Below are 20372 nucleotides of genomic sequence, written 5' to 3' on the forward strand. Positions count from 1 at the left end.
TGTATCTGCCTGCGTGATAGATCATTCCAATACCTGCAGCAGACCAAAGCTATGTTGAGACTTGTCAAATACACAGGAATTCCTCCTAAACAAATGTTGCAATGCATTACACATAACCTACATATGGCAGACAACATTTAAAAACAAAACCTTATAAACTACACAGACAAACAGCATCAACACATCATGTAAAAGAGCACAACAAGCTAAAGATACAATCATAATATCATTTCCTAAACCTAACAACAAACCAAAACATTGTTTAAAACACTGCATGGTTGTGTATATTAAGAAATTATGTTTAAAATGGCTATGGACTCAAAACACAATGCTTTTATTTAGTGTTTAGGAACAGATTTTTTAAAGCTGACTGAAAATACAGCACCATATAAAAACATAGCCTCAAGCGTAGCTCTGCACCAAGCCAAGCCTCTTGGAGTTCTTCCGATCACATTTGCAATGGAAATATGAAATATGGCTTTAGGTGGCCCTACTCCACCCTGAAGCAGAAAAAAAATGCCCTTTGTTTTATAGATGATCTTATATGCGAGTACACAACGTAATGTTTTCAAATGAGATGCTTCACCTGGATAGGATTTTATACAGAATATATGGATATGACATGAGCTCTCCAACCCTGAAACGCCTTCCAGAAACTCTCTTTCTGTCTTGGAGCAACTTCTAAATAATGAATGATTACCATTAAACAATGGAGCATGGTTAATGTCAGCACTATTACAAACAAAGACCTACGTACCTGCACTGGCACAGCTTAGAAAACTCCAGAACTGCATGGTGTATTTCCATGTACCTTCCCAGACTCTTTCCTCAGCGCTCGTTACCTGTGCTAATGACGTAATGTTACAGAATACCTGCAGAGGTTCCTGAAGCCCCGCCCACCATATAACGCTGCTCTGATTGGTCAACATCCATGAAAACCAGGTGAACCGCAAACACTCACTAGTCACAACGAATGACTCATTTCCGTGAAACGGTTCTCCCGAACAATTTGTTCCAATCATCGTCTATTTACGTCATCAGTGTTATGATATTTAGCTTTCAAATGTTTTTATAAATTGTTTATTTTAAAACAAACTCGGTTTCGTAAGTGGGTTTTTAGAAAAACAAAATCGGACTGATATCGTAAGACAAGTGGAAGTCGTTTAACAGATTCAGTAGAAAGAAAACACCTCTAAAGAACGATTCATTCAGAAATTTCGAACACAAAAAAAGAAAATAAAATCAGAAGAACAAAGAATAAAATCTTGATAACAGATTGATAATATGACACGATTGTTAACATCCTGGTCACTTGATAATTTTTTTCGTATTCTAGTTTTGTTTTTATTTTGTCAAAACGAACTAATTAATGAAAAAACTTCAAACAGTCAAAATGTCAACTATCCCAATTAATATTAAACACCACCTCCATGTATCTAAAATATCAGGCTACCTGGAAGCAGGTGACTAGCCTACTGTAATAAACAGCATGTCATTAAGTGAAAATACATGCACTTGACACATAATACTAGTAGAAAGCATCATATACAAATGCTGCTATAATCTTGTCTGCTCACTAAACCGGTGGCATTGTTCGTCTTTTGTTGTTTTCAGTTCACCATGTGAACAATTACAATCTGACAACAATACACAGCCTCTAACACAACTCATAATAACAATCCAGCTGAGAGCAAGACATATTTATACCGGGTTATTTAACATGCAGAGATTGGTGTTAAAAGTGACACGACGCTTTTTCGGTGAGGAAGAAAAACATTGGGAATGGCTTGAAATCACTGGGTACGGTCTCTTTCACATTGTCAGGATCATTAGTCCTGCAAAAGCATGCACTGCTGACTTTTATCAGCAATTTCATAATGATACGGGAATCCTAAGCACGCAGCAATGCAATAACACGCCTTGCATTCACAATCTAATGCAATACAACATATCAGGCTGGCCCAGGAAAGCCCACTCTCCAGGTCCAAGTGCGAGCCCCTCACGCTATGCTACCAAGCTAACACAGTTATTGCAATTATTACAGCAAATATAAAATATGCATTTTTAACAAGGAACATTATTTACCGTGTTCTTTTCATCAGACGTCTCCAAAAAAGCGCCTTCTTAATAAACACCCTGCAATCCGCAGTGTTTGGCTTTGGTTTGTGTCCCGTGCTAGCGCTGTTTGTGGGTCCGTCCAGGCTCCGTGGGGTCTGTAGTGGATCTGAAGCCGGAGTCCTCCCTCTTGCTCTCACTCTCGCTGCTGCAAGTGAATGAATCATCGTGCTGAACCGATTCTATTGAATCATTCTGTAGAACCGATACGTAAATCGTTTGACTGGCATGATAACAAAGGCGCATAAGCGACAGTTAGGAACATTTATCTATCAAAAAAAAAAAAAAAACACCTATATATATATAAAATATAAAATTTCATCGAAACATCGAATGCAACATATGTTTCTAGCTAGGTTTCTAAATCTATACATTTTGAACTTTTGAAATACAACAAACATATTTAACTTGATAAAAATAGTAAAAGGAATTTCAATATACACTAGTCAACAGGGCCGCGGGAAGTAATTTTGAACAGGGGGTGCTGTGAATTTTTTTTTTTTTTACAAAAAACCTATGAGCCTATAGGCCTATTTAAAATACATTTTAAAAATATATACATTGAGATTTACTACTTTATTGTCATATACACTTCAGTGCACAGCCAGCCAGGGTCTGAAACACACAGACATCAGTTCTCAGATATGCGAAATGCGCTATTAATCTGAAGCAGAAGCAGAATCAGAAATAATAGTTTAAATAATAGTTTAATAATCGAAAAAAACGAAATAATTACTTTCATTACAATTTCAGATAGCCTATACATACATGCAACTCATTTAGATACAACAAATAATATTACAACAAAATATAATATTAATCAAACTTCACAATAACGCTAAAACAATGCAATCGATTTGGTCAGCTGGCTTGAGTCACTGCACGTTTATGTCACACGCAACTCTATTAACTCCAAAATCTTTTTACGCACACCACAAGGAAATAATCTCTGACTATTTAAGCAATTTGTTTATTGAACAGTTCTCCACATCCATTACGCAAAGAACACACGCACAGTATAAAGCTTTCTGTCTCCATCTCCAACCTTTTTACACAAACCACAAGGAATCTCCGACTATTTAATATGGCTGCATGGGTAAAAAATAGATTTTTCGATTAATCGTTTTTTAAAATGTGGTCGATTCAAAATCGATTCTCAAAGGCCATGAATCGATTTTATTTTATCGTATTTATTTCCGCATACATTGAACGTAAGATTAGCGTTAATCTAATTACAAATCTTCTCCACTAGATGTCACCCTCTTATGTGCCTTGTGCGATGTTACCAACGAACCTATCATTCATTCATTCAGTTTAAAGCAGTGGTTCCATTTTCTGCAATGTGCGTCAGTTCATGCTCCCGTTCGCGTCTTACAGACTGCATCTTAAAGCCTCTTATACTTTCTGCGTCCTCGAGTCCGCTATGCAGGCTTGATGTAAACATCGCCATCGGAAAGTGTGTACCGAGTCTGAGCCGCGCGGACAGGTGCGCGTGGTCAGTTGTCTTCAAAAGCACAATTGCACATGTTCAGGCAGTGTGAAGAATCCCATTGCCAACCGAACTAATCGTGCCGGGCTCGGGCTTGTGCGGTAAATGAGCGGTCATGTAATGTTTCGATTAGCGCGAGAAATATGCGAAAATGTATGCTGAGTAGTTGAAACGGAGGCTTGCTTCTGACGATTACGTTTTGGTAGCACCAGCAACTAAAGCAAAGTCTGAGGTTTGGAAAAGTTTTGACCTTGTTTATAATGAGAATAATGAGTGAATAATGATGCACCATCAGTGAGCGCAGGAGCGCGCTGAAGACATCTACAGTGGATTCAGTGATTTTCCTCCACATAAACACTTAGGCCTTACCTAATCTTGGTGAGTAAATGTTTTTCAAATAATAACTAAATATTACTTGAGTCTTAAATGCATAATGTAGACAGAGTAGGCTATATAAGCTAATGTTGGCATTATTATTTTATTATGTCAGCTGCTATGGCGAAGCAAATCCGGCAGAGCCTTTATCTTAATTCATTTCGTTATTGCCAAATACCCATCTTAATTTATAATTTATCTTAATTAAATTTTTTAAGAAAGACTTGTTTTTATTGGTGCGTTGGCCTATTTATATGCTAAATGAGCCTATACCTTAGGGCTATTTATAGAGTGCTGAGATGTTACGATGTTACAGAGGACTTATTTTATTTATTTGTTCAAACTTCCAAGTGGCCTATTACGTTAGTCATGTATAAATTATCTTAAACTATGTATAAATGACTCATTCCTGACAAAAGGCAAAAGAGCTGTGTGCTGCGCACATTTGAATATTGTCGGGTTGTAAATGGGTTCGGGCTCTTAAAAAGCTGTCAATCAAAATGTACGTGTCGGCTCGGGACCTGTCGGGCTTATCTTTTAAGGCCCGATTACATCTCTAATAGAAAATCGAATCGAAAATCGAATCGAGAATCGAAATAGAATCGATTTGAGAGCTTGTGAATCGAAATCGAATCGATCTGGAACATCTGAATCGATACCCAGCCCTACTATTTAAACGTTATTTAACAGTTCTCCACAACCATTACACAAAGAACACACGAACGAAATAATACTCTCCATCTCCATCCCCACCACCTTAAAAAAATACTATAGTGTACTACTTACAATTGCTTGGCTAGTCAAAGCTGATCCCACACTTGTTGCCAAAAAAAATAAAAGTTACAAGCGCGTTACAAATATTTTAATAGGCCTACATTTTTTTTTTTATCTCCCTCTCGTCACTAGGGGGTGCTGCAGCACCCCCAGCACCCCCACTTCCCGCGGCCATGCTAGTCAACATTTGAAGTGGATGAAAACCTTTCATCAAGTTGTTGTAAAAGCGAAAACCAATATGCTTTCTATGACAACTTTGATTAATTGTTTTTATCCACTTCAAATGTTGACTACTGCATGCGTTTTCGTTCCTTCCAAAAAAAAAAAAAAAACACTGCATGGACTTCTGGGAACTCTTTGAATCAGTGAATCGATACATTGAAGCGACGGGTCAAGCGAATCGGTTTGCTGAATGAATCGTACTTTCCAACGCTGGCTTGCTGCAGATCTGAATTGCTCGCTCCAATATGGCTGACTCGACCTCAGGCTGCCCAGCATTTATACAAATATTAAGTGAGGATAATTTAATTTCGGGAAAAATACTATTCATATTTAGTTGTTCGGGGAATGAATGTGGTGTTGATTGTGATTGATTTGGAAATGTTGCCACCAACAGGAAAGAAAAATACCTCATTTCATCACACCCACTTGACTACTGTACATCAGTGTGACACCACGGTGTACTTATAAACTTTATCCAAGAATATTCTCACAAAATGTTTATTTGAAATCAAAACTAATAAGTTCCACAAATCACTGGTCTGTTATTTTGCTTCTCAATTATACAAATGTATTCTTATGCTATGCACAATAGCCCTGAAAGCCTGATATATAATGCACGCCTACACACACACACACACACACACACCAGGGACTTAGGCACAGGATGGATGTGTGCTGGCTTTGTCTTCCAGACACATCCCCAAAATTCCTTCCAATGACGTCTGACAGTAGATGGCTGACACCAGTGTCAGAAAGTTACACATCAGCCAATCACTGTCCTCTGCATGGGTGGCAGAAATCCAGCCAAGGGCCCCTTCTGCAAACACCTCCAGAGTGAGAGGGGCTGATGCAGAACAGCTCCATGTTTATTAAGTCATATTTATTTGAATATTAAAGACAAACACAGACTCTACATCAGTACTGCTAATTTTAAGTCATGACATTCAATAATCTGTGTTCTCAAGGGAAAAAAAGAGGTTGATATAGGAGGAGATTCTGGTGCAATGTGAAATTAATCTAATGAAACTTGTATAGCACATTTCTGTCCTATTGGTGCATATACCTCAAAATCAGAAGAAGAAAATAAATATATTTTGTGAGATATTGTAATTTGTGAGAAAAAAGAAGCCTGTTTGTACTAATTATTATTATTTTTTAAATCTTATTTATTAATAAACACAAATGTACCTCTTTGTTCTCATTATTGTAATGGATAAAATACATTAAAATCAAGGGCATTATTACTGATGTTGTACTGAATTTATTCTTTTTTTTTTTTTTTTTAAAGATACAACTATTTGAAAATCTGAATCTGAGGGTGCAGAATTTTTTTGTTGTTGAGAAAATCGGCTTTAAAGTTGTCCAAATGAAGGGAAAAATTTATTTAATCAGAAATTCATTTTGATATATTTACGGTAGGACATTTACAAAATATCTTCATGGAACATGATAGTTATAATATCCTATTTTAATACCTTTAATACTTTTTTACAATTACAATGCATTGTTAGCTATTGCTGCAAATATGCCTGTGCTACTTATTATAGTTTTGTTGTCCAGGGTCACATATTGTTAAAATGCAAGCACAATTTTAGCCAGGCCTACAATGTATCTAAAAAAAACAAAATCGACATATTTACTACACTTTTACTTCATGCAAATATAAAAAGAAGAAAGAGAAAACAAGACAATTAATACAACCCAGGCATTTCTGTGTGAGATTTCCCCAAAACATTTCAGATATAAAATAAATACGATCTACAATAACAAAAACCGAGACAGTAGTGTCTATCAAAGAGGGTTTCATACACTCTTACAAGCCACTCCAGAGACACCACAAGGACTGGCACACTGTTACACAATCTACTCATTATGGCTGCAGTCCATCCTCAGGCAGTGCTGGTGTTTGGACCTCAATTCCCTTTGATCCAGGGCTTTTCAGGAAATTGTGTACATGGCAGCTCCACAAACCTCACCCGATTCTATATTCAGCTTTCTTGAAATAAGAACAGCTTTCAAAAGACTGAAAGCTTTCAAATTAATTCCAAAAGATATAAAACTTTATTATGTTTTACAGCTACAAGCCGTAAGAAATATATTTCCAAAGAGAACGTTGAGATCATAGCATTCTTAACATAGGACTATTTGTAGAATAGAATCCTTGTAGAAGTCTCATTACATGACACTTTTTTTTTAAGGAAAACAGCATATACATTTCTTCCCCTAAGCTAAGACTGCTACGGAACAACTTGCATGTCATATATCCTGATGCACCTGTTTCTGAAGCTGATAAAACTTACAATCAAGTTGTGTCAATTTGTTTAATCTACTCTCCAGATGGCGATTTTGCCATCACGTTTTGCAGAGCCGCTGAGTATGTATCGGTCCTCTGCTGAGAAGAGAGCTTGAACAGAGTCTTCATGGGCCTCAAGCTCCTTCTCAACCGTCAGGCTCTCAGAGTCCAACACAAAGATCTTCCCCACAACATTACTGAGGCCCGACCCTCCACTGCAACCAATCCAGACCTAATAAAAGAGAAAGAGGAGACCATGTCTTGGGTGTGTGTAAATATATATATGTATGGTATGACCATGGAAATGTCATGTAAAAGGTCACATCTTACCCGATCTTTCACTCTGATCATACAGGTGACCCCACTACAGTTGGGGAGTGTGACCCATTTAGGTGGTTTGACAGGGTCACTGGAGTCCCATACACAAAGCTCTGCTGAGTCTGTGAAACTTGTCCAGATCTGTCTTTTCTATAAAAATGCACAACAAGAGCCTGAGTTCGTTGATTATATCTGAGTACACTATCATTTTATGCAATCTTTTGCACACCATTTAGTGGCATGGCTGACCTCTCTGACTGTCTGGGTGTCAAATGTTCTAAATGTGAAAAAATACACACTAAAACAACATAAAGTTGCAACACATCACATTCACAGAAAAATAAAGATTTATAATTTAAAAACATGCCTTTTGTATTTATGTATAAAAACTCATTTTTACAGTATAAATGGTATATATATATATATATATATATATATATATATATATATATATATATATATATATATATATATATATATATACACAGTATATATATTTATGTGTGTGTGTGTGTGTATGTGTATTTTAGGAAGAGGGATCATCATATTTAGGGGTCATATTTGGTTACAGACCATAAGACCATAAAGATGATACAAACCTCTATAAGCAGTGTGACCCTGCTGAAGGATGTGGTCTTCACTTCATCTGGGAGGAAAATCTTACTAAGCAGAGCTCCACTGGGACTCAGCTTCATGACACAATCTCTAGCACCTTTACAAACAACAAACTAAATTCAGATATATATATATATATATATATATATATATATATATATATATATATATATATATATATATATATATTCTGATTAACCTCAATAATGTCTATCAAGCTATCCATTGAAAGAAAAAAAATGGCCATCTGAACACTTTTTGTAAAATGTATGTAAAAACGCTATACTATAAATTAGAGTTTCTAGTTAACAACAGGCTGATGACAAACGTACCACACCATAAGACATCATTGTAGACTTGAATGGACTGCAGTCTGTCACAGGACAGATGAAACTGCCTCTTCACCTTCAGAGAAGGGACGTCCCAAATGATCACAGTGCCATCTGCACTACAGGAATACACCTGCGCTTGGCTTGGAGAACACATCAAAATGACATTTCTTCACAGTGTGATCTCTATTCTCAACCTCAGCTGCCAAATATACAGAAAATATCACAAACAATGCTGCCATCTGCTGGTGACACTGTTAATTGTATTTTTGGAGTTAATCATATTTCTCTTTATTTTTGATCAATCTATAATAAACTAAATGTACTAATAAATAATAAAATATATAATTAAAATGTGTGTATATGTTATATATATCTTATTTATAACTTCATATAAAGAATGAACACAATGCAGTCGGCCTGATCCATAAGCAGCCAGGATATTGACCGAGCGAATGTTGTTACTGTCCCATACTCACCTTGATCTGTTCTCAGGGTTCAGTTTCTCCAGGGCGAAGTCTGTGACCTCAAAATGGTGCTCAGTCAGCTGTTTATGGCACAGCATACTGCGAGTGTTGATTATGTAAATGACGGAGTCCTGAGAACCAATCCACACCTGCTCCTGGTCCAATCCCATCATGCAGTTCTGGGCACAAAACAAAGACTGCTGTTTGAAATCTGTTTTTAGAATTAACTTTAATTTTCACTCTTCCACAGACCCAAAAACTACAGCCAGAAGTATAAGACACTGGGGAACAAATCTGCAAGAAGTTTCCAATCCACAATGTGGCATCATACACAACTTACTGTGGCTAAAAGAAAAAGAGGAAGGGGTCTGTAACTTGAAAAACACTAAATACAGAAAACATCAGATTTGCTGAACCTTTCTATCATCTTTAATACATTAAATCAAATTGCTTAAAATCATACAGCAGCATCTTACCAGTCGAGATTCTCCTAAATGAATGCAGTTTTGCTTCAGGGACCAACTGACAGCATCAAACACGACCACTTTCCCACAGCTGAGAGCACACCAGAGTTTAGGGTTTCCATCCACATCTCTGTCTGGGAAAGTTAACTGGCCTGGAAGAAGTAAAAAAAAAGTTAATTTCATTAAACCTTAGACAAACACAGTTTATGTATAAGTGGGGAAAAAAAAGCTCCTGTTCATCATTCTGCTTGGGATCTAAGCACACAGTAGCAATCCTTGACTGCATAATCACATTTTATTGTCTACATACTCCAAGTCAAGGCTTAAATATGGGTTATCTGAAGGCTTTCAAGTGTGGAGCACGTGGAGAAGCATTCAGGTCAACAGTTACGCACCAATAAAAATTCTTATTTGACGCTGCCTTAACAAACAGCCCAGGAATCATACACATACACATGCCACTGGAAACTTTAGTTTTGATAACATGCATATGTTCATTTTAAAATAGTATGTAGCTTTGTTCAGTATCTGTTCAGTAACTTTCCAGTCTTAAATAATGTGTATAATGATGCAATTTTAAACTGAAATAATGTGTATCATAATCTAACAAAATCAGATCAGACAATTAATATAACTTAAAGGGACAGTTCAAAAAATGATTTGGAATGACATGAAGTTGAGTAATTAATGACAGAATTAAAATTTTGGGGTGAACTATCCCTTTAACTATTTCACCAAATACTCCTACATGCAGACCTGGAGTGTAGAGCAAGACATCGACAGACTGAGGCTTCGTCATGTTCTGGGACGGATTGATCTTGTGTTTCAGCGCCTCTGCTGTGGGTCTGGGGATGATCATGGGGACTGTGGGAATGAAGACAGGAGACTTTAATACAACTGTCTTGTTATCATCATACATGTAGGGAGTGAGACACACCTTGCTGTCGTCGCTTTTCATAATATGCCAATTTGGAGGCAGCACAAACAGCCTTCTGTGTCTGTAAGCAGGCCACCACTGCATCCATAAGCAGGACATTGGTCAGTGCCTGCTGCACATACTGAGGGTCCTGATAAACACAAGAGTTCACTTATCACTAACTCAAGTACTTTGTGCATTTGTGGTTGAAACATGCAGTGATCTAGAAAAGGAATAACAGTCATCTCCTCAAACAAAGAAATAGAAACAGAAACTTGAATACTTGAAAACACACACACATTGAACAATGTGCATCTAGTTAAAAATGTTTATCTGATGGCAGGCAATAGGAATGAACTAGTTGGGCATATCAAAGCATGTATGTGATTGTGAAAACTTGCATTATTCTAACAGCTGTTGGTAGACACCCTAAACACACCCTGCTACTGTTAGAAACAACTGCAAATTCCTTTGGCAAAGCTTTTCTATTTGCTCCATATATTTATGAACCTATATACATTAAATTCTTATCTTTTTTAAAGTATCATTTCCTCATTCATCAAGTTGTCATTTTAATTATTTGAATCTCTAATACCTTATTAGTAAAAAGTTTGGGTTCAATAAGATTTTGTTAAATTAATACTTTTATTCAACAAGGACACATTCAGTTGATCAAAAGTGAGACTTTTCCATTGTTACAAAAAAATATTTCAAATAAAAGAAACAAAGTATCCTGAATAAAAAAAAAATGTATCCACAAAATTTTCAGATTTGAACATTGATAATAATAAGTATTTTCTTCAGTGATAGATTGGCATATCAGAATTATTTCTGAAGGTACACTGAAGACTGGAGTAATGGCTGCGGAAAATTACAGGAATAAATGACATTTTAAAATGTATTAAATATAAAACGATTGTTTTTGACAATATAACAGTTTTTACTGTTTTCTGATCAAACAAATGCAGTGTTTACATTCTTTTGAAAGACCCGATCCCATCGTTTGAATGGCATGTATATTTGATTCTATTATTAAGCTGGCAAGAAATGGTTGATTTTATATTTCATGTTTTGATTCCAGCTTTAGAATCAAAATACATCACACTGTATTTTATGTAAAATCATTTTCTATTTCTTACTGTTTTTAATTCATTTTAAATAAGTCAATTTTTAAATCATTGGAACAAATTGCTTGTTTTATTTTTGTTCTTTATGATTATTTTACTTTCTTTTATGTAAAGCACTTTGAATTACTTTTATGTACAAAATGTGCTATATAAATAAACTTCCCTTGCCTTGCCTTTAGATATTTCACAGTTTACGGTGAACTTTACCTTATGATTGTCTGCCATCAATCTCCCAGCCCACATCTCCTTGACCATCAGGACCCACAGTTCACACTCAGATTTCAAATTAGCCTCAAATATCTCTCTCTTTAGGCTGTTCTTGATCTTTAGAGATGGGATCCTCAAAAGCGGGAATGAAGCAGTGGAGATCTTTACTTCCTGGGTTCACATGATTCACACGGTTACCACTTCTCATTTCAAAAGTAATATTGCGGGTATAAAGACTCACAAACCTCAATGTCCCTAAACTTGGTAATCTCAACGTATCCACATCTGCCTGTGGTCAGCAGAAAGAGCCTTTTCTGAGTCATGGCAATTTTACCGACACCATAACTGGTCTTGACGGAGCTGGACAGCTTGTACACACACTCACTGTTGTCTAGGCGTTCCAGGACCTCAGCAGGCAGGTCAATGTGCTGAGCTTCTGCCTCGGCCTGTTTCCAGAAGTTATAAAACACTCGGAACATCTCTGGATGAATCTGCTGCGGCCCACCTGAGAAGAACAAGTATATTGTAACAAATAATTTGAGATAGCATCACAATAAATAGCAGAATATTTGTATTTTATTTGTCATATTTTTAATTATATTTTATATTTGAATTTATTTGTATTACCTACTTTTGTCTACGTAAATACATTAAAACAAAATACTACAAGCAAAATTATAATATATAGTTAATAGATTATACATGTTTAAAATATTAGAATTGAATTTGATGATATTAGAATTAGAAAATGAATATTCATTTTGAGGTTTGATAAACATTAAATATCAATTAAACACATCCTTTTAACACATCCTTGCCAAATAAAAGTATTAATTTCACAGAAAGAAAGAAAAGATTTACGGTCCTTAAACTTTTGAATACTAGTGTATATTGCAACAGGGAATTTAACTTTTTAACTTTTTATTTATCAAAGAATCCTGAAAAATGTATCACAGATGGCAAAAAATATATTTTCCAACACTGTTTATGAATCAGCATGTTAAAATGATTTTTGAAGGATCACTGAAAAAATGGAATAATGATGGCATGACAGCTTTTCTTCCTCAATTTTAAATTAAATTGCAATAATATTTCAAAAATTAAAAAATAAAATCTGTATTTTTAATCAAATAGATACAGCCTTGATGAGCATAATAAACTTTTTTTTTTTCAAAAACATGAAAAATCTTACTGAACCCCAAATTTTGAACGGCAGTGTATGCCAAATACTGACCAACTTATATGGTAATATTTTGCACCTCTACAATGACACAATACAGCTCAAACTTACCGACAGTGAGAGCTTCAAACAATCTCTGTGAAGTGGCCATGTCCCGCACAATACCAGACTGCTGAGCACACTTCACAAACTCCTCCAGCTGCATGGGGCTCTTGGGCAGCTCGAACTTCTTCACGTGATAGTCAGATTCCTCATGCTCGCTCTTTTCATTGTTCTTCACCTGACAGATGAGCCGTTTGAGCTCAGATCTCTTCTCTGCCTGGACTTTCTCCTCGTTCTGCAGAGAGTCCACCAGTGTCTTCACCAGCTCTCCAGGAAAAATCTCAATATCTGTTTTGTAGAGGTTCTGGAAGTCGCTGAGGGCATCCAATCGCTTCGAACTCAGCATGTTAATGAGGCCGCGCAGGTACAAGTATCGCGCTAGCAGGGAGGAATCCTGAGCTGGTGTGGCTGATATGACTTTGTTCAGCTGGAGAATAAGATCTCCAAAGTAATGGAGTATGTTGGGGTAGTTCAGTGGAGAAGGGAATTCTGGAAGCTGGAGGATCTTGACCGGCCTGACTGGTATATTCATAGCTTTTGGGATAAGGGTGATTAGTAACATACAGTAAATATATCACGGTAATCTAAACACAAAACAGCTGCATTACAGAAATGCATTTCTCTTACGCTTATCAGGAATGATCTGTTTGAGGACACTCCTGTCCAGGTCAGGGAGACTCGAGCCCAAGCGTTCACTCAAACTGCTGTCTAAAGAACCATTTCGCGAAACTATTTCCTTTATAGTGGGTCTGCGTGAGTAATCCATCGATCTACTCAATCTACAGAAATTGATAACAAAGTATTAAACAGAAGAACAACATATGTTGGAAATATATTATATAATGACTTTACTGTCACTTCTGATGAATTGAATGCATCCTCGCTGAATGAAAGTATTCGTTTTAATAATGCGGAAACTTACTTTTGGTCTTCTGTCTGAGTGCTAAGCTCCATTTGGGAAAATTTATCTATTTTTCCATTTAAACGTTCTTTCAAGAATGAGTGGAAAATGTGCGTTTCCAAGACCTGTCATGAATAAAAAGCCATCAGTCATACAGCTCTAAAGGTTGAAGACCAGACGTGTTTTTATATATAAAGACACCTTTTTATAGAATGGCTTGTCGCTTGGCTCCCTGGTCTTCAGAAACTCATCAGTGTTAAAAACTCGGTGTTCCTTATTAAGGTAATCACTGACATCTCTTGATAAAGAAGCATTATTTTAATCATACACATGTAGAAGATTCAAAGTTAGTTCTAGTTTTCTGCACAGGCTCTTATTACTGACCTAAACATGTTAACGATGAGCTCCAGGGTGATGTTTTGTATTTCCAAATTGAGCTTGTGTTGCCAGCGCTTCCTCTGCATCCGCAGCTCATTAAGATTGCTACAGATTCTCTGATGAACCACTTCCAGGTCATAGTGTAATTGAAGACCTTCCCTTCTACAAGAAGATATAAAGAAAAAACAATTACAAATCTGACAAATACATGACCATTAATTATATAATGGGACCTGGGGAATAAACCATGAAGTGGGTTTAGCTGGCTTTAGCAGGAACCATTTGCACCATTATTTGTCTAATTATTAGTACCCTTAAATCCATTACATATGAATGGAGTGGAGAATAACTGAAAGATCAACAGAAATTTGATGTCATGGTACCAAAAAAGCCTGATTGAATTTTTAGTTGTCAGCTTGAAACTAATTCTGTAAGCCTGCGTTTTTTTTAACTACCATCATACAGGCCCCTAGTCTCACCGGTCGGGTCAGATAGTGTGAGTTGATTAATATCTTGTATATTTTTCTTATTCCAACAGAATTAAGATTCTAAAGAGTTTGCAAGACTGCATTTATTGGTTTAATGTTTCTTACCGACACTTGAAACGCTGAGCAGCTGCCTGTGGGGTGTCAGGGACGTCAATGTAATAACAGCCAGAGCAGGACACGGTGCCTTCGTCGATATCGATCAGAATCAGCTCTTCAGTTAACTGACAAACAGACAGCGATTTCGCATTTATTTAGAACCAAGAACCAAGAGAAAACATTACCGTCTACAGCCACGAGAGGGCGCTCCATGCTGCTCAGTGTAGACTACAGGAGCACTGAGCAGCATACAGCGCCCTCTCGCGGCTGTAGACGGTAATGTTTTATCTTGGTTAATTTCTCTAGGTTCATGTCAAATTAATTTTGATAAATAAGTCGCACCTGACTATAAGTCGCAGGATCAGCCAAATTATGAAAAAAAGTGCGACTTATAGTCCGGAAAATACGGTAATTTGATATGAACTAAAGTCGGGGTAAAAATTCCAAGGGAAAGTGATGTTCCTAAATGCAACTAACATAAAGGCATCTATAAATACACAATTATACTATGTGGAAATATTAATATTTATTAAAAGGTAATATTAAAATAAAACTTCTTAGAATTTAATTAGCTAATTTACAATTAATTCATTCAATTAATATTAATAGTTTAAAATGAATAATTTGTCAAAATTAAAGGGTATTGTTCCAAAAACTAAAAGAAATGATCAAATATTATACATTATTATAAAATATATTAAAGTTTTGTATTAAGTAACATTTTAAAACATCATCAAAATGTCATTAATAGATATCAGACGTCCACTCAAATTTTCCCCAGTCCTTCTATCGCCACATTGCATGAAGACCCCAATTTGAAAAACCCTGAACTAAAGAACAGCCTAATGAGGTGATAGGGACCATTGTTTAGGCTTTACCTCAGCAACGTCCTCATAATGGCTGATGTGGCATCCCATGAGGAAGGCAGTCGGTGCCATGACAAAGTCCAGCATATGTTGAGACAGAATAGGCACCAGTGGGTGCTGCCAGTGCAGGGGCCAAATATACAGCATGAGACACTCCACGGTCAGGGTCAGTTTGGCCCAGTCCGAGGAAAAGAACACCATACGCTGCTCTGTGAGTATACTGGCTATGATCTGCAGGGGAACAGAAACATAATACATTCTTCCTATGTAATGTGGATCAAAACTTTCAGGAAAATTTTTATTGAAATCAAAAATTGACTGGTTTGGATTTCCAGACTGTCTGGGTTCACTCAAGCGGCTAACTTTCTATATTTGACCTGCAGCAGCTCTCTGGTCTTGAAGCAGAGGAGTGGAAGATGTAGGTCCAGGTCGATAACAGGATGAGACTTATCTTCTCTGGATGGAAGGACAATCGTCAGAGGTCGTAAGGTGAACATCTGACATGAAAGATCATGTAAACATACTTCACATGTATTACGTATTTTCCTTAACATTATAACATATCATAGACTTTTGCAATTTGTTAAAATTTTATTTCACTTCTCCTATTTTGATCAACTTTAGATGCCTAAAGGAACCCACCACATACAGCTGACCAGGAGGAGGAACTGGGACTAGAGCCAGTTTAGCAGAGAACTCCCTCACTTGCTCTTCCATATCAGTCACTTGACAGATTTGGAGCTGAAATAAGAGGCTGCGGATGGGAAAGTGAAAAGTCAGGAAGTGGTAGAAAATGTGCAGAGTGTCATTTTTTTTTATATCAAACTGCTTTATCCTATATCAGTTTAATATACAACTACGACTATCTAAAAAGTGAGAATACTGTGGCTCTGCAGTGATATCAAACCAAGCTCTTTCGTTTGTAGTTTTCAACTTCATCTAATGCAGATACATGTGTTTCTTCTTATAAGGTGGACAAACTGAGTATTTTATGAAGGCAATATAGCAGAGTCTAGTAATGCCGATAAACCTCTTGATATATATTCTCCTCGGTCTCCTAAATATTTGATTATTTTTCAATAAATCTGAATAAATATCTCAAATCTTACCTAGACAGACAGTCTTTGAGTGCATTGTAATATGGGTATTTCGATATAACACATATTGCATAAGCAATGTAGAGTTGTGGAGACTTGCACGAGGACAGATGTCCATTCTGAATCCCTTCCTGTAAACAGTGTTATATTTATAAAACAAAACGTTTGAATATGTCAGAGTCTTAAATCAAAACTGCATCACCAGAACAAATTATATTCATATTTGTGTGTGGAATATGGTTTATATTCTATATAAACATATGGAGCTATATTCTATAATGTGATGGAATTAATGATCCATGCATGTCCAATGTCCTACTTTGTCCTTATATTTCCATTGTCCTAATATGACCATTGTCTTACTTGAATAACCAAATAGGGCCTATTAAAATGTTATTATTTTAAATGCATATTCAATCCACAACGTGCAAAATAGTAAGAAAAAAGCTGCAAATCAATTGTCTAAAATTTAACAGAAAAAACTATATTTGATTTTTGATTTGTTTGACACTTCTCTCGTGAAATTTGGCACAAAGTGATGAGCGATGATCCAGCTTTGCTTACAAAGACTGAGATGCTCCTTTTACACCCAAACATGATACCTTGACCTATCACCAATTCACCTGCTTGCAGTGAACTGTTTCAAAACAGTTTAATGTGGATATTTTATAACCAATTTACTTTTATTTTGCCTCTGTCCCAAACTTTTGGGAATGCACTTCAGCCGTCAAAATCACAATTTGTTCATATTTACAAAATACATTTACGCTGGTCAGTGAAAACTTTGGAAAACATTTCCTTTTATTTTTGTCAATTGAATAAAAGTTAAAGCGAATTAACAAATCACAGATTCTTGATTTGATTGAATTTTACAAAATGTCCCAACTACTCTGGAATTGGGGTATACAACAAACTTTAAGAAAAACTAGAGCAACTTAAAGTTACACACTCGTAAACAGCAGGTAAAATTCAGCACAGGTGATCTGTCAATATACAACCATAATGAGAGGCTAGGTAATAAAAAAAAAAAAAGATTCTGACCTGTGTTGTTCTAAAGTACTGGAGCACTACTCCATGAGACTGGTTTCCAAACATGTCAGTAAAGACTAGGAAGTGAAATTGTTCATCCTCTTGTTTCTTAGTTATCTGAAGCCCACCTGATTTAAAAGAAAGAAATTAATGTTAGTCTAATCTAATCATTCTAAACTAATGTTGCAGCTACTGTGAACTATTCTACGTTTATAGTATGAAGTGCTCTTTAGTCAGCTAACACCTTTATTTTTATACTCTTTATACTGCTTTGATCTGACCTTTGCCATTTTCTACAGAGATATACTATTATACTATGTATTATACTATTATATTGTGTAATGTATGAAAACCTGCATGAAACAGGCACTGACATGATTCAACAACCAGTCAAGGTTTTGAATTTAAATTTGTTTCACCTGGAAAGCAGAGTTGTGGCAGAGCCACCAGATCCAGGTCTTTGGGAACACTAACGTTCTCTGTAGTTACTTCTTTGGGGTTTCCAGTCATAATATCAGACATATCATTTTTCTTCTTAACAAAGAGGCGCTGTTGCTGGGTCTGACTGAAGTTTCTCTCGACTGGTTCACTGAGGCTCTCTTTAGACACAAATGGAGGTACATGGATCTGTAGGACCTCAGGATCCAGCTGTGGGAGAGGACTTCCATTCACCTGCAGCAAAGACTGGACACAATGCATTTTCAAGACCACTGATATGATTGGAGACATACTGTAATCTGATGAGAATGTAATTATAACTCTAAACCAAGCTATATTCACTTTTTAGTTGCTTAAAATAATAATAATAATAATACAATAAAAAAAATAATAATAATTTGACCTTGGGACCTTTCATAAACTGCTTCTTTGAATTATTATATTTTCTATAAAAAATTTCATTTAAATTTTTTTTTGAATTATGGGTTAACTTGAAAATGAAATCAAAAAGCAGCCAAATCAGGAATTCCATCAGAAAGTGTAAAGCTCTGGGCCTGTCCCATCATGTTTAATGCACATTATGTTGTTAAGGTGGTGCCTTGCCCCTCATAACAAAGGGTCGCAGAAGGAACTTAGTTTACCTGGGACACCTCCTTCAGTTTATCATTTGCAGGTCCAACAACGATGCATGCTTCCAGTAATCCTGAAGGCAGACTGTCTGCCATTGGGAATCAAGAGGATTGTGAACCCACAGCTCTCAAAAGATCTGTGAACAGAGAGATCAGTGAAGAAAATGTTCATTTTCATGTAGAAATCTCTTATTTCTAGTTCCTGGTTTGCAAACTGAAATCTGTAAGAAGTAAAACATTTTTGCTTAAGATTGCAGATTATGCATGATAAACTTTAAAGATGCAATATTAAGTTAATATGTACATTAACACCTCAAATCAGTGATAACACAACAGCAACACAACAGCATGGTTGTGGGAACTAAGAAGAAACAAAAAAGCATGCACCCTGGAAACCACAGATAAAAGAGATGTGTGCCACTATAATCTCATTTTCCTGCTCTGGGACGTTCCAGAGTTAAATTTGACTCATGTGTGTGTGTTGCAAGAGTGAAACTACTAAAAGAAAAAATATATATTTCTGAACAGCTTAGGCTTGAATATTACAATAACTGAAGTGAGAAGCACTTTTTTAAACACAAGCCAAACTAAATATAAAAAAAACTGTTACAAAGGAGCTGTAAGTGAATAGAAAAAAAGAAAGAAAGTTTTTATATTTTACTATAGTCAGCAGAAACATAGCCTACAATTTGCATTCAACTATAGATAATTAGTCACTGCTATTATTTTATTTACATTTTTTTTTTTTTTTTTTTTTTGCTAATTGAAGCACGGTAACTGTAATAATTTAAGTATTTACCCTAATAGGAATAACTGCAAAAAAATCGACGAATTGCTGGTGTTCTCTTTGAACAGATAAGTATTTTTTAAGTTGTTATATAAAGTGATAACACTGTTAGCGATAACAAGTTTTTCTTAAAGTTTATATTCTAACCATAAACATGCCCATATCAGCAGGAAATAAGAATGCACGCACCTTTGTCGATCACCAGTATTATGAAAGTGAAATTACGTATGGGACAGGTGGAGAGACAAAAGAACGGGATACACTCCACATGCTTCAGTGAGCAGAGTGATCTGCGCCTGCGCTCTACAGTCAACAAGGCACCACATGCTCTCCATGCCAGTGCTACCTTTACAGGACAAGTGTGTCACCTTTGTGCTGTGTGTCTAACAAACTGAAATTAGATCAGACTGCCAAAAGTAAACAAAAATCCTGCTAAAACATTCAAATGTACTCATCCTCAAAAATGTTGGTGGAATTTGATGTGAGATGACAACATAATGTAAATCCTAAATGTAGAGTGTTATTCAGAAATGTCACTAAACCCTAAAACAATTTGGAGTAAGGGAAGCCTAATGTGTGTATTCAGAGTTTTTATCTTAAAATAAGATAAATAAAATGATGAAATAAAATGCCAACTCAGTGTTCTTTATTGTGTATAATATATTAGTCT

At 36.0% G+C, this 20372-nt stretch overlaps 2 protein-coding genes across 3 annotated transcripts in view; both read right to left on the reverse strand.

Moving 5' to 3' along the window:
• The window catches only part of ptk2ab (protein tyrosine kinase 2ab), a 58166-nt gene extending 55913 nt beyond the window's left edge, over positions 1–2253 (reverse strand). Inside the window, exons 1-2 of the mRNA XM_052578549.1 lie at positions 2086–2253; positions 758–847 (exon numbers count right to left, since the gene is read on the reverse strand). Of these exons, the coding sequence (XP_052434509.1) occupies positions 758–794 (37 nt within the window). The 5' untranslated portion in view covers positions 795–847; positions 2086–2253. The remainder of the gene's footprint in view (positions 1–757; positions 848–2085) is intronic.
• A 4306-nt stretch (positions 2254–6559) lies between these two features.
• Positions 6560–19963, reverse strand: dennd3b (DENN/MADD domain containing 3b). 2 transcript variants are annotated; one of them, XM_052577506.1, is made up of 24 exons: positions 19892–19963; positions 18928–19052; positions 18268–18520; positions 17861–17976; positions 16832–16950; positions 16365–16476; positions 16100–16219; positions 15735–15953; positions 14866–14981; positions 14279–14434; positions 14096–14192; positions 13916–14019; positions 13621–13772; positions 13003–13527; positions 11957–12216; positions 11712–11882; positions 10399–10528; positions 10218–10325; positions 9474–9613; positions 9010–9176; positions 8534–8673; positions 8186–8298; positions 7599–7736; positions 6560–7500 (listed from the first exon to the last, which is right to left on the reverse strand). In XM_052577506.1, the coding sequence occupies exons 2-24, from the start codon at positions 19009–19011 to the stop codon at positions 7297–7299; spliced, it is 3744 nt and encodes a 1247-aa protein (XP_052433466.1). In that variant the 5' UTR covers positions 19012–19052; positions 19892–19963; the 3' UTR covers positions 6560–7296. The 2 variants fall into 2 exon arrangements, with proteins under 2 accessions (XP_052433466.1, XP_052433465.1); XM_052577505.1 differs by having other exon boundaries at positions 18268–18532; positions 19892–19962.
• Between the last annotated feature and the right edge of the window lie 409 nt (positions 19964–20372).

Source organism: Carassius gibelio, chromosome B16, assembly GCF_023724105.1.
Source record: "Carassius gibelio isolate Cgi1373 ecotype wild population from Czech Republic chromosome B16, carGib1.2-hapl.c, whole genome shotgun sequence".
NCBI lineage: Eukaryota > Metazoa > Chordata > Actinopteri > Cypriniformes > Cyprinidae > Carassius > Carassius gibelio.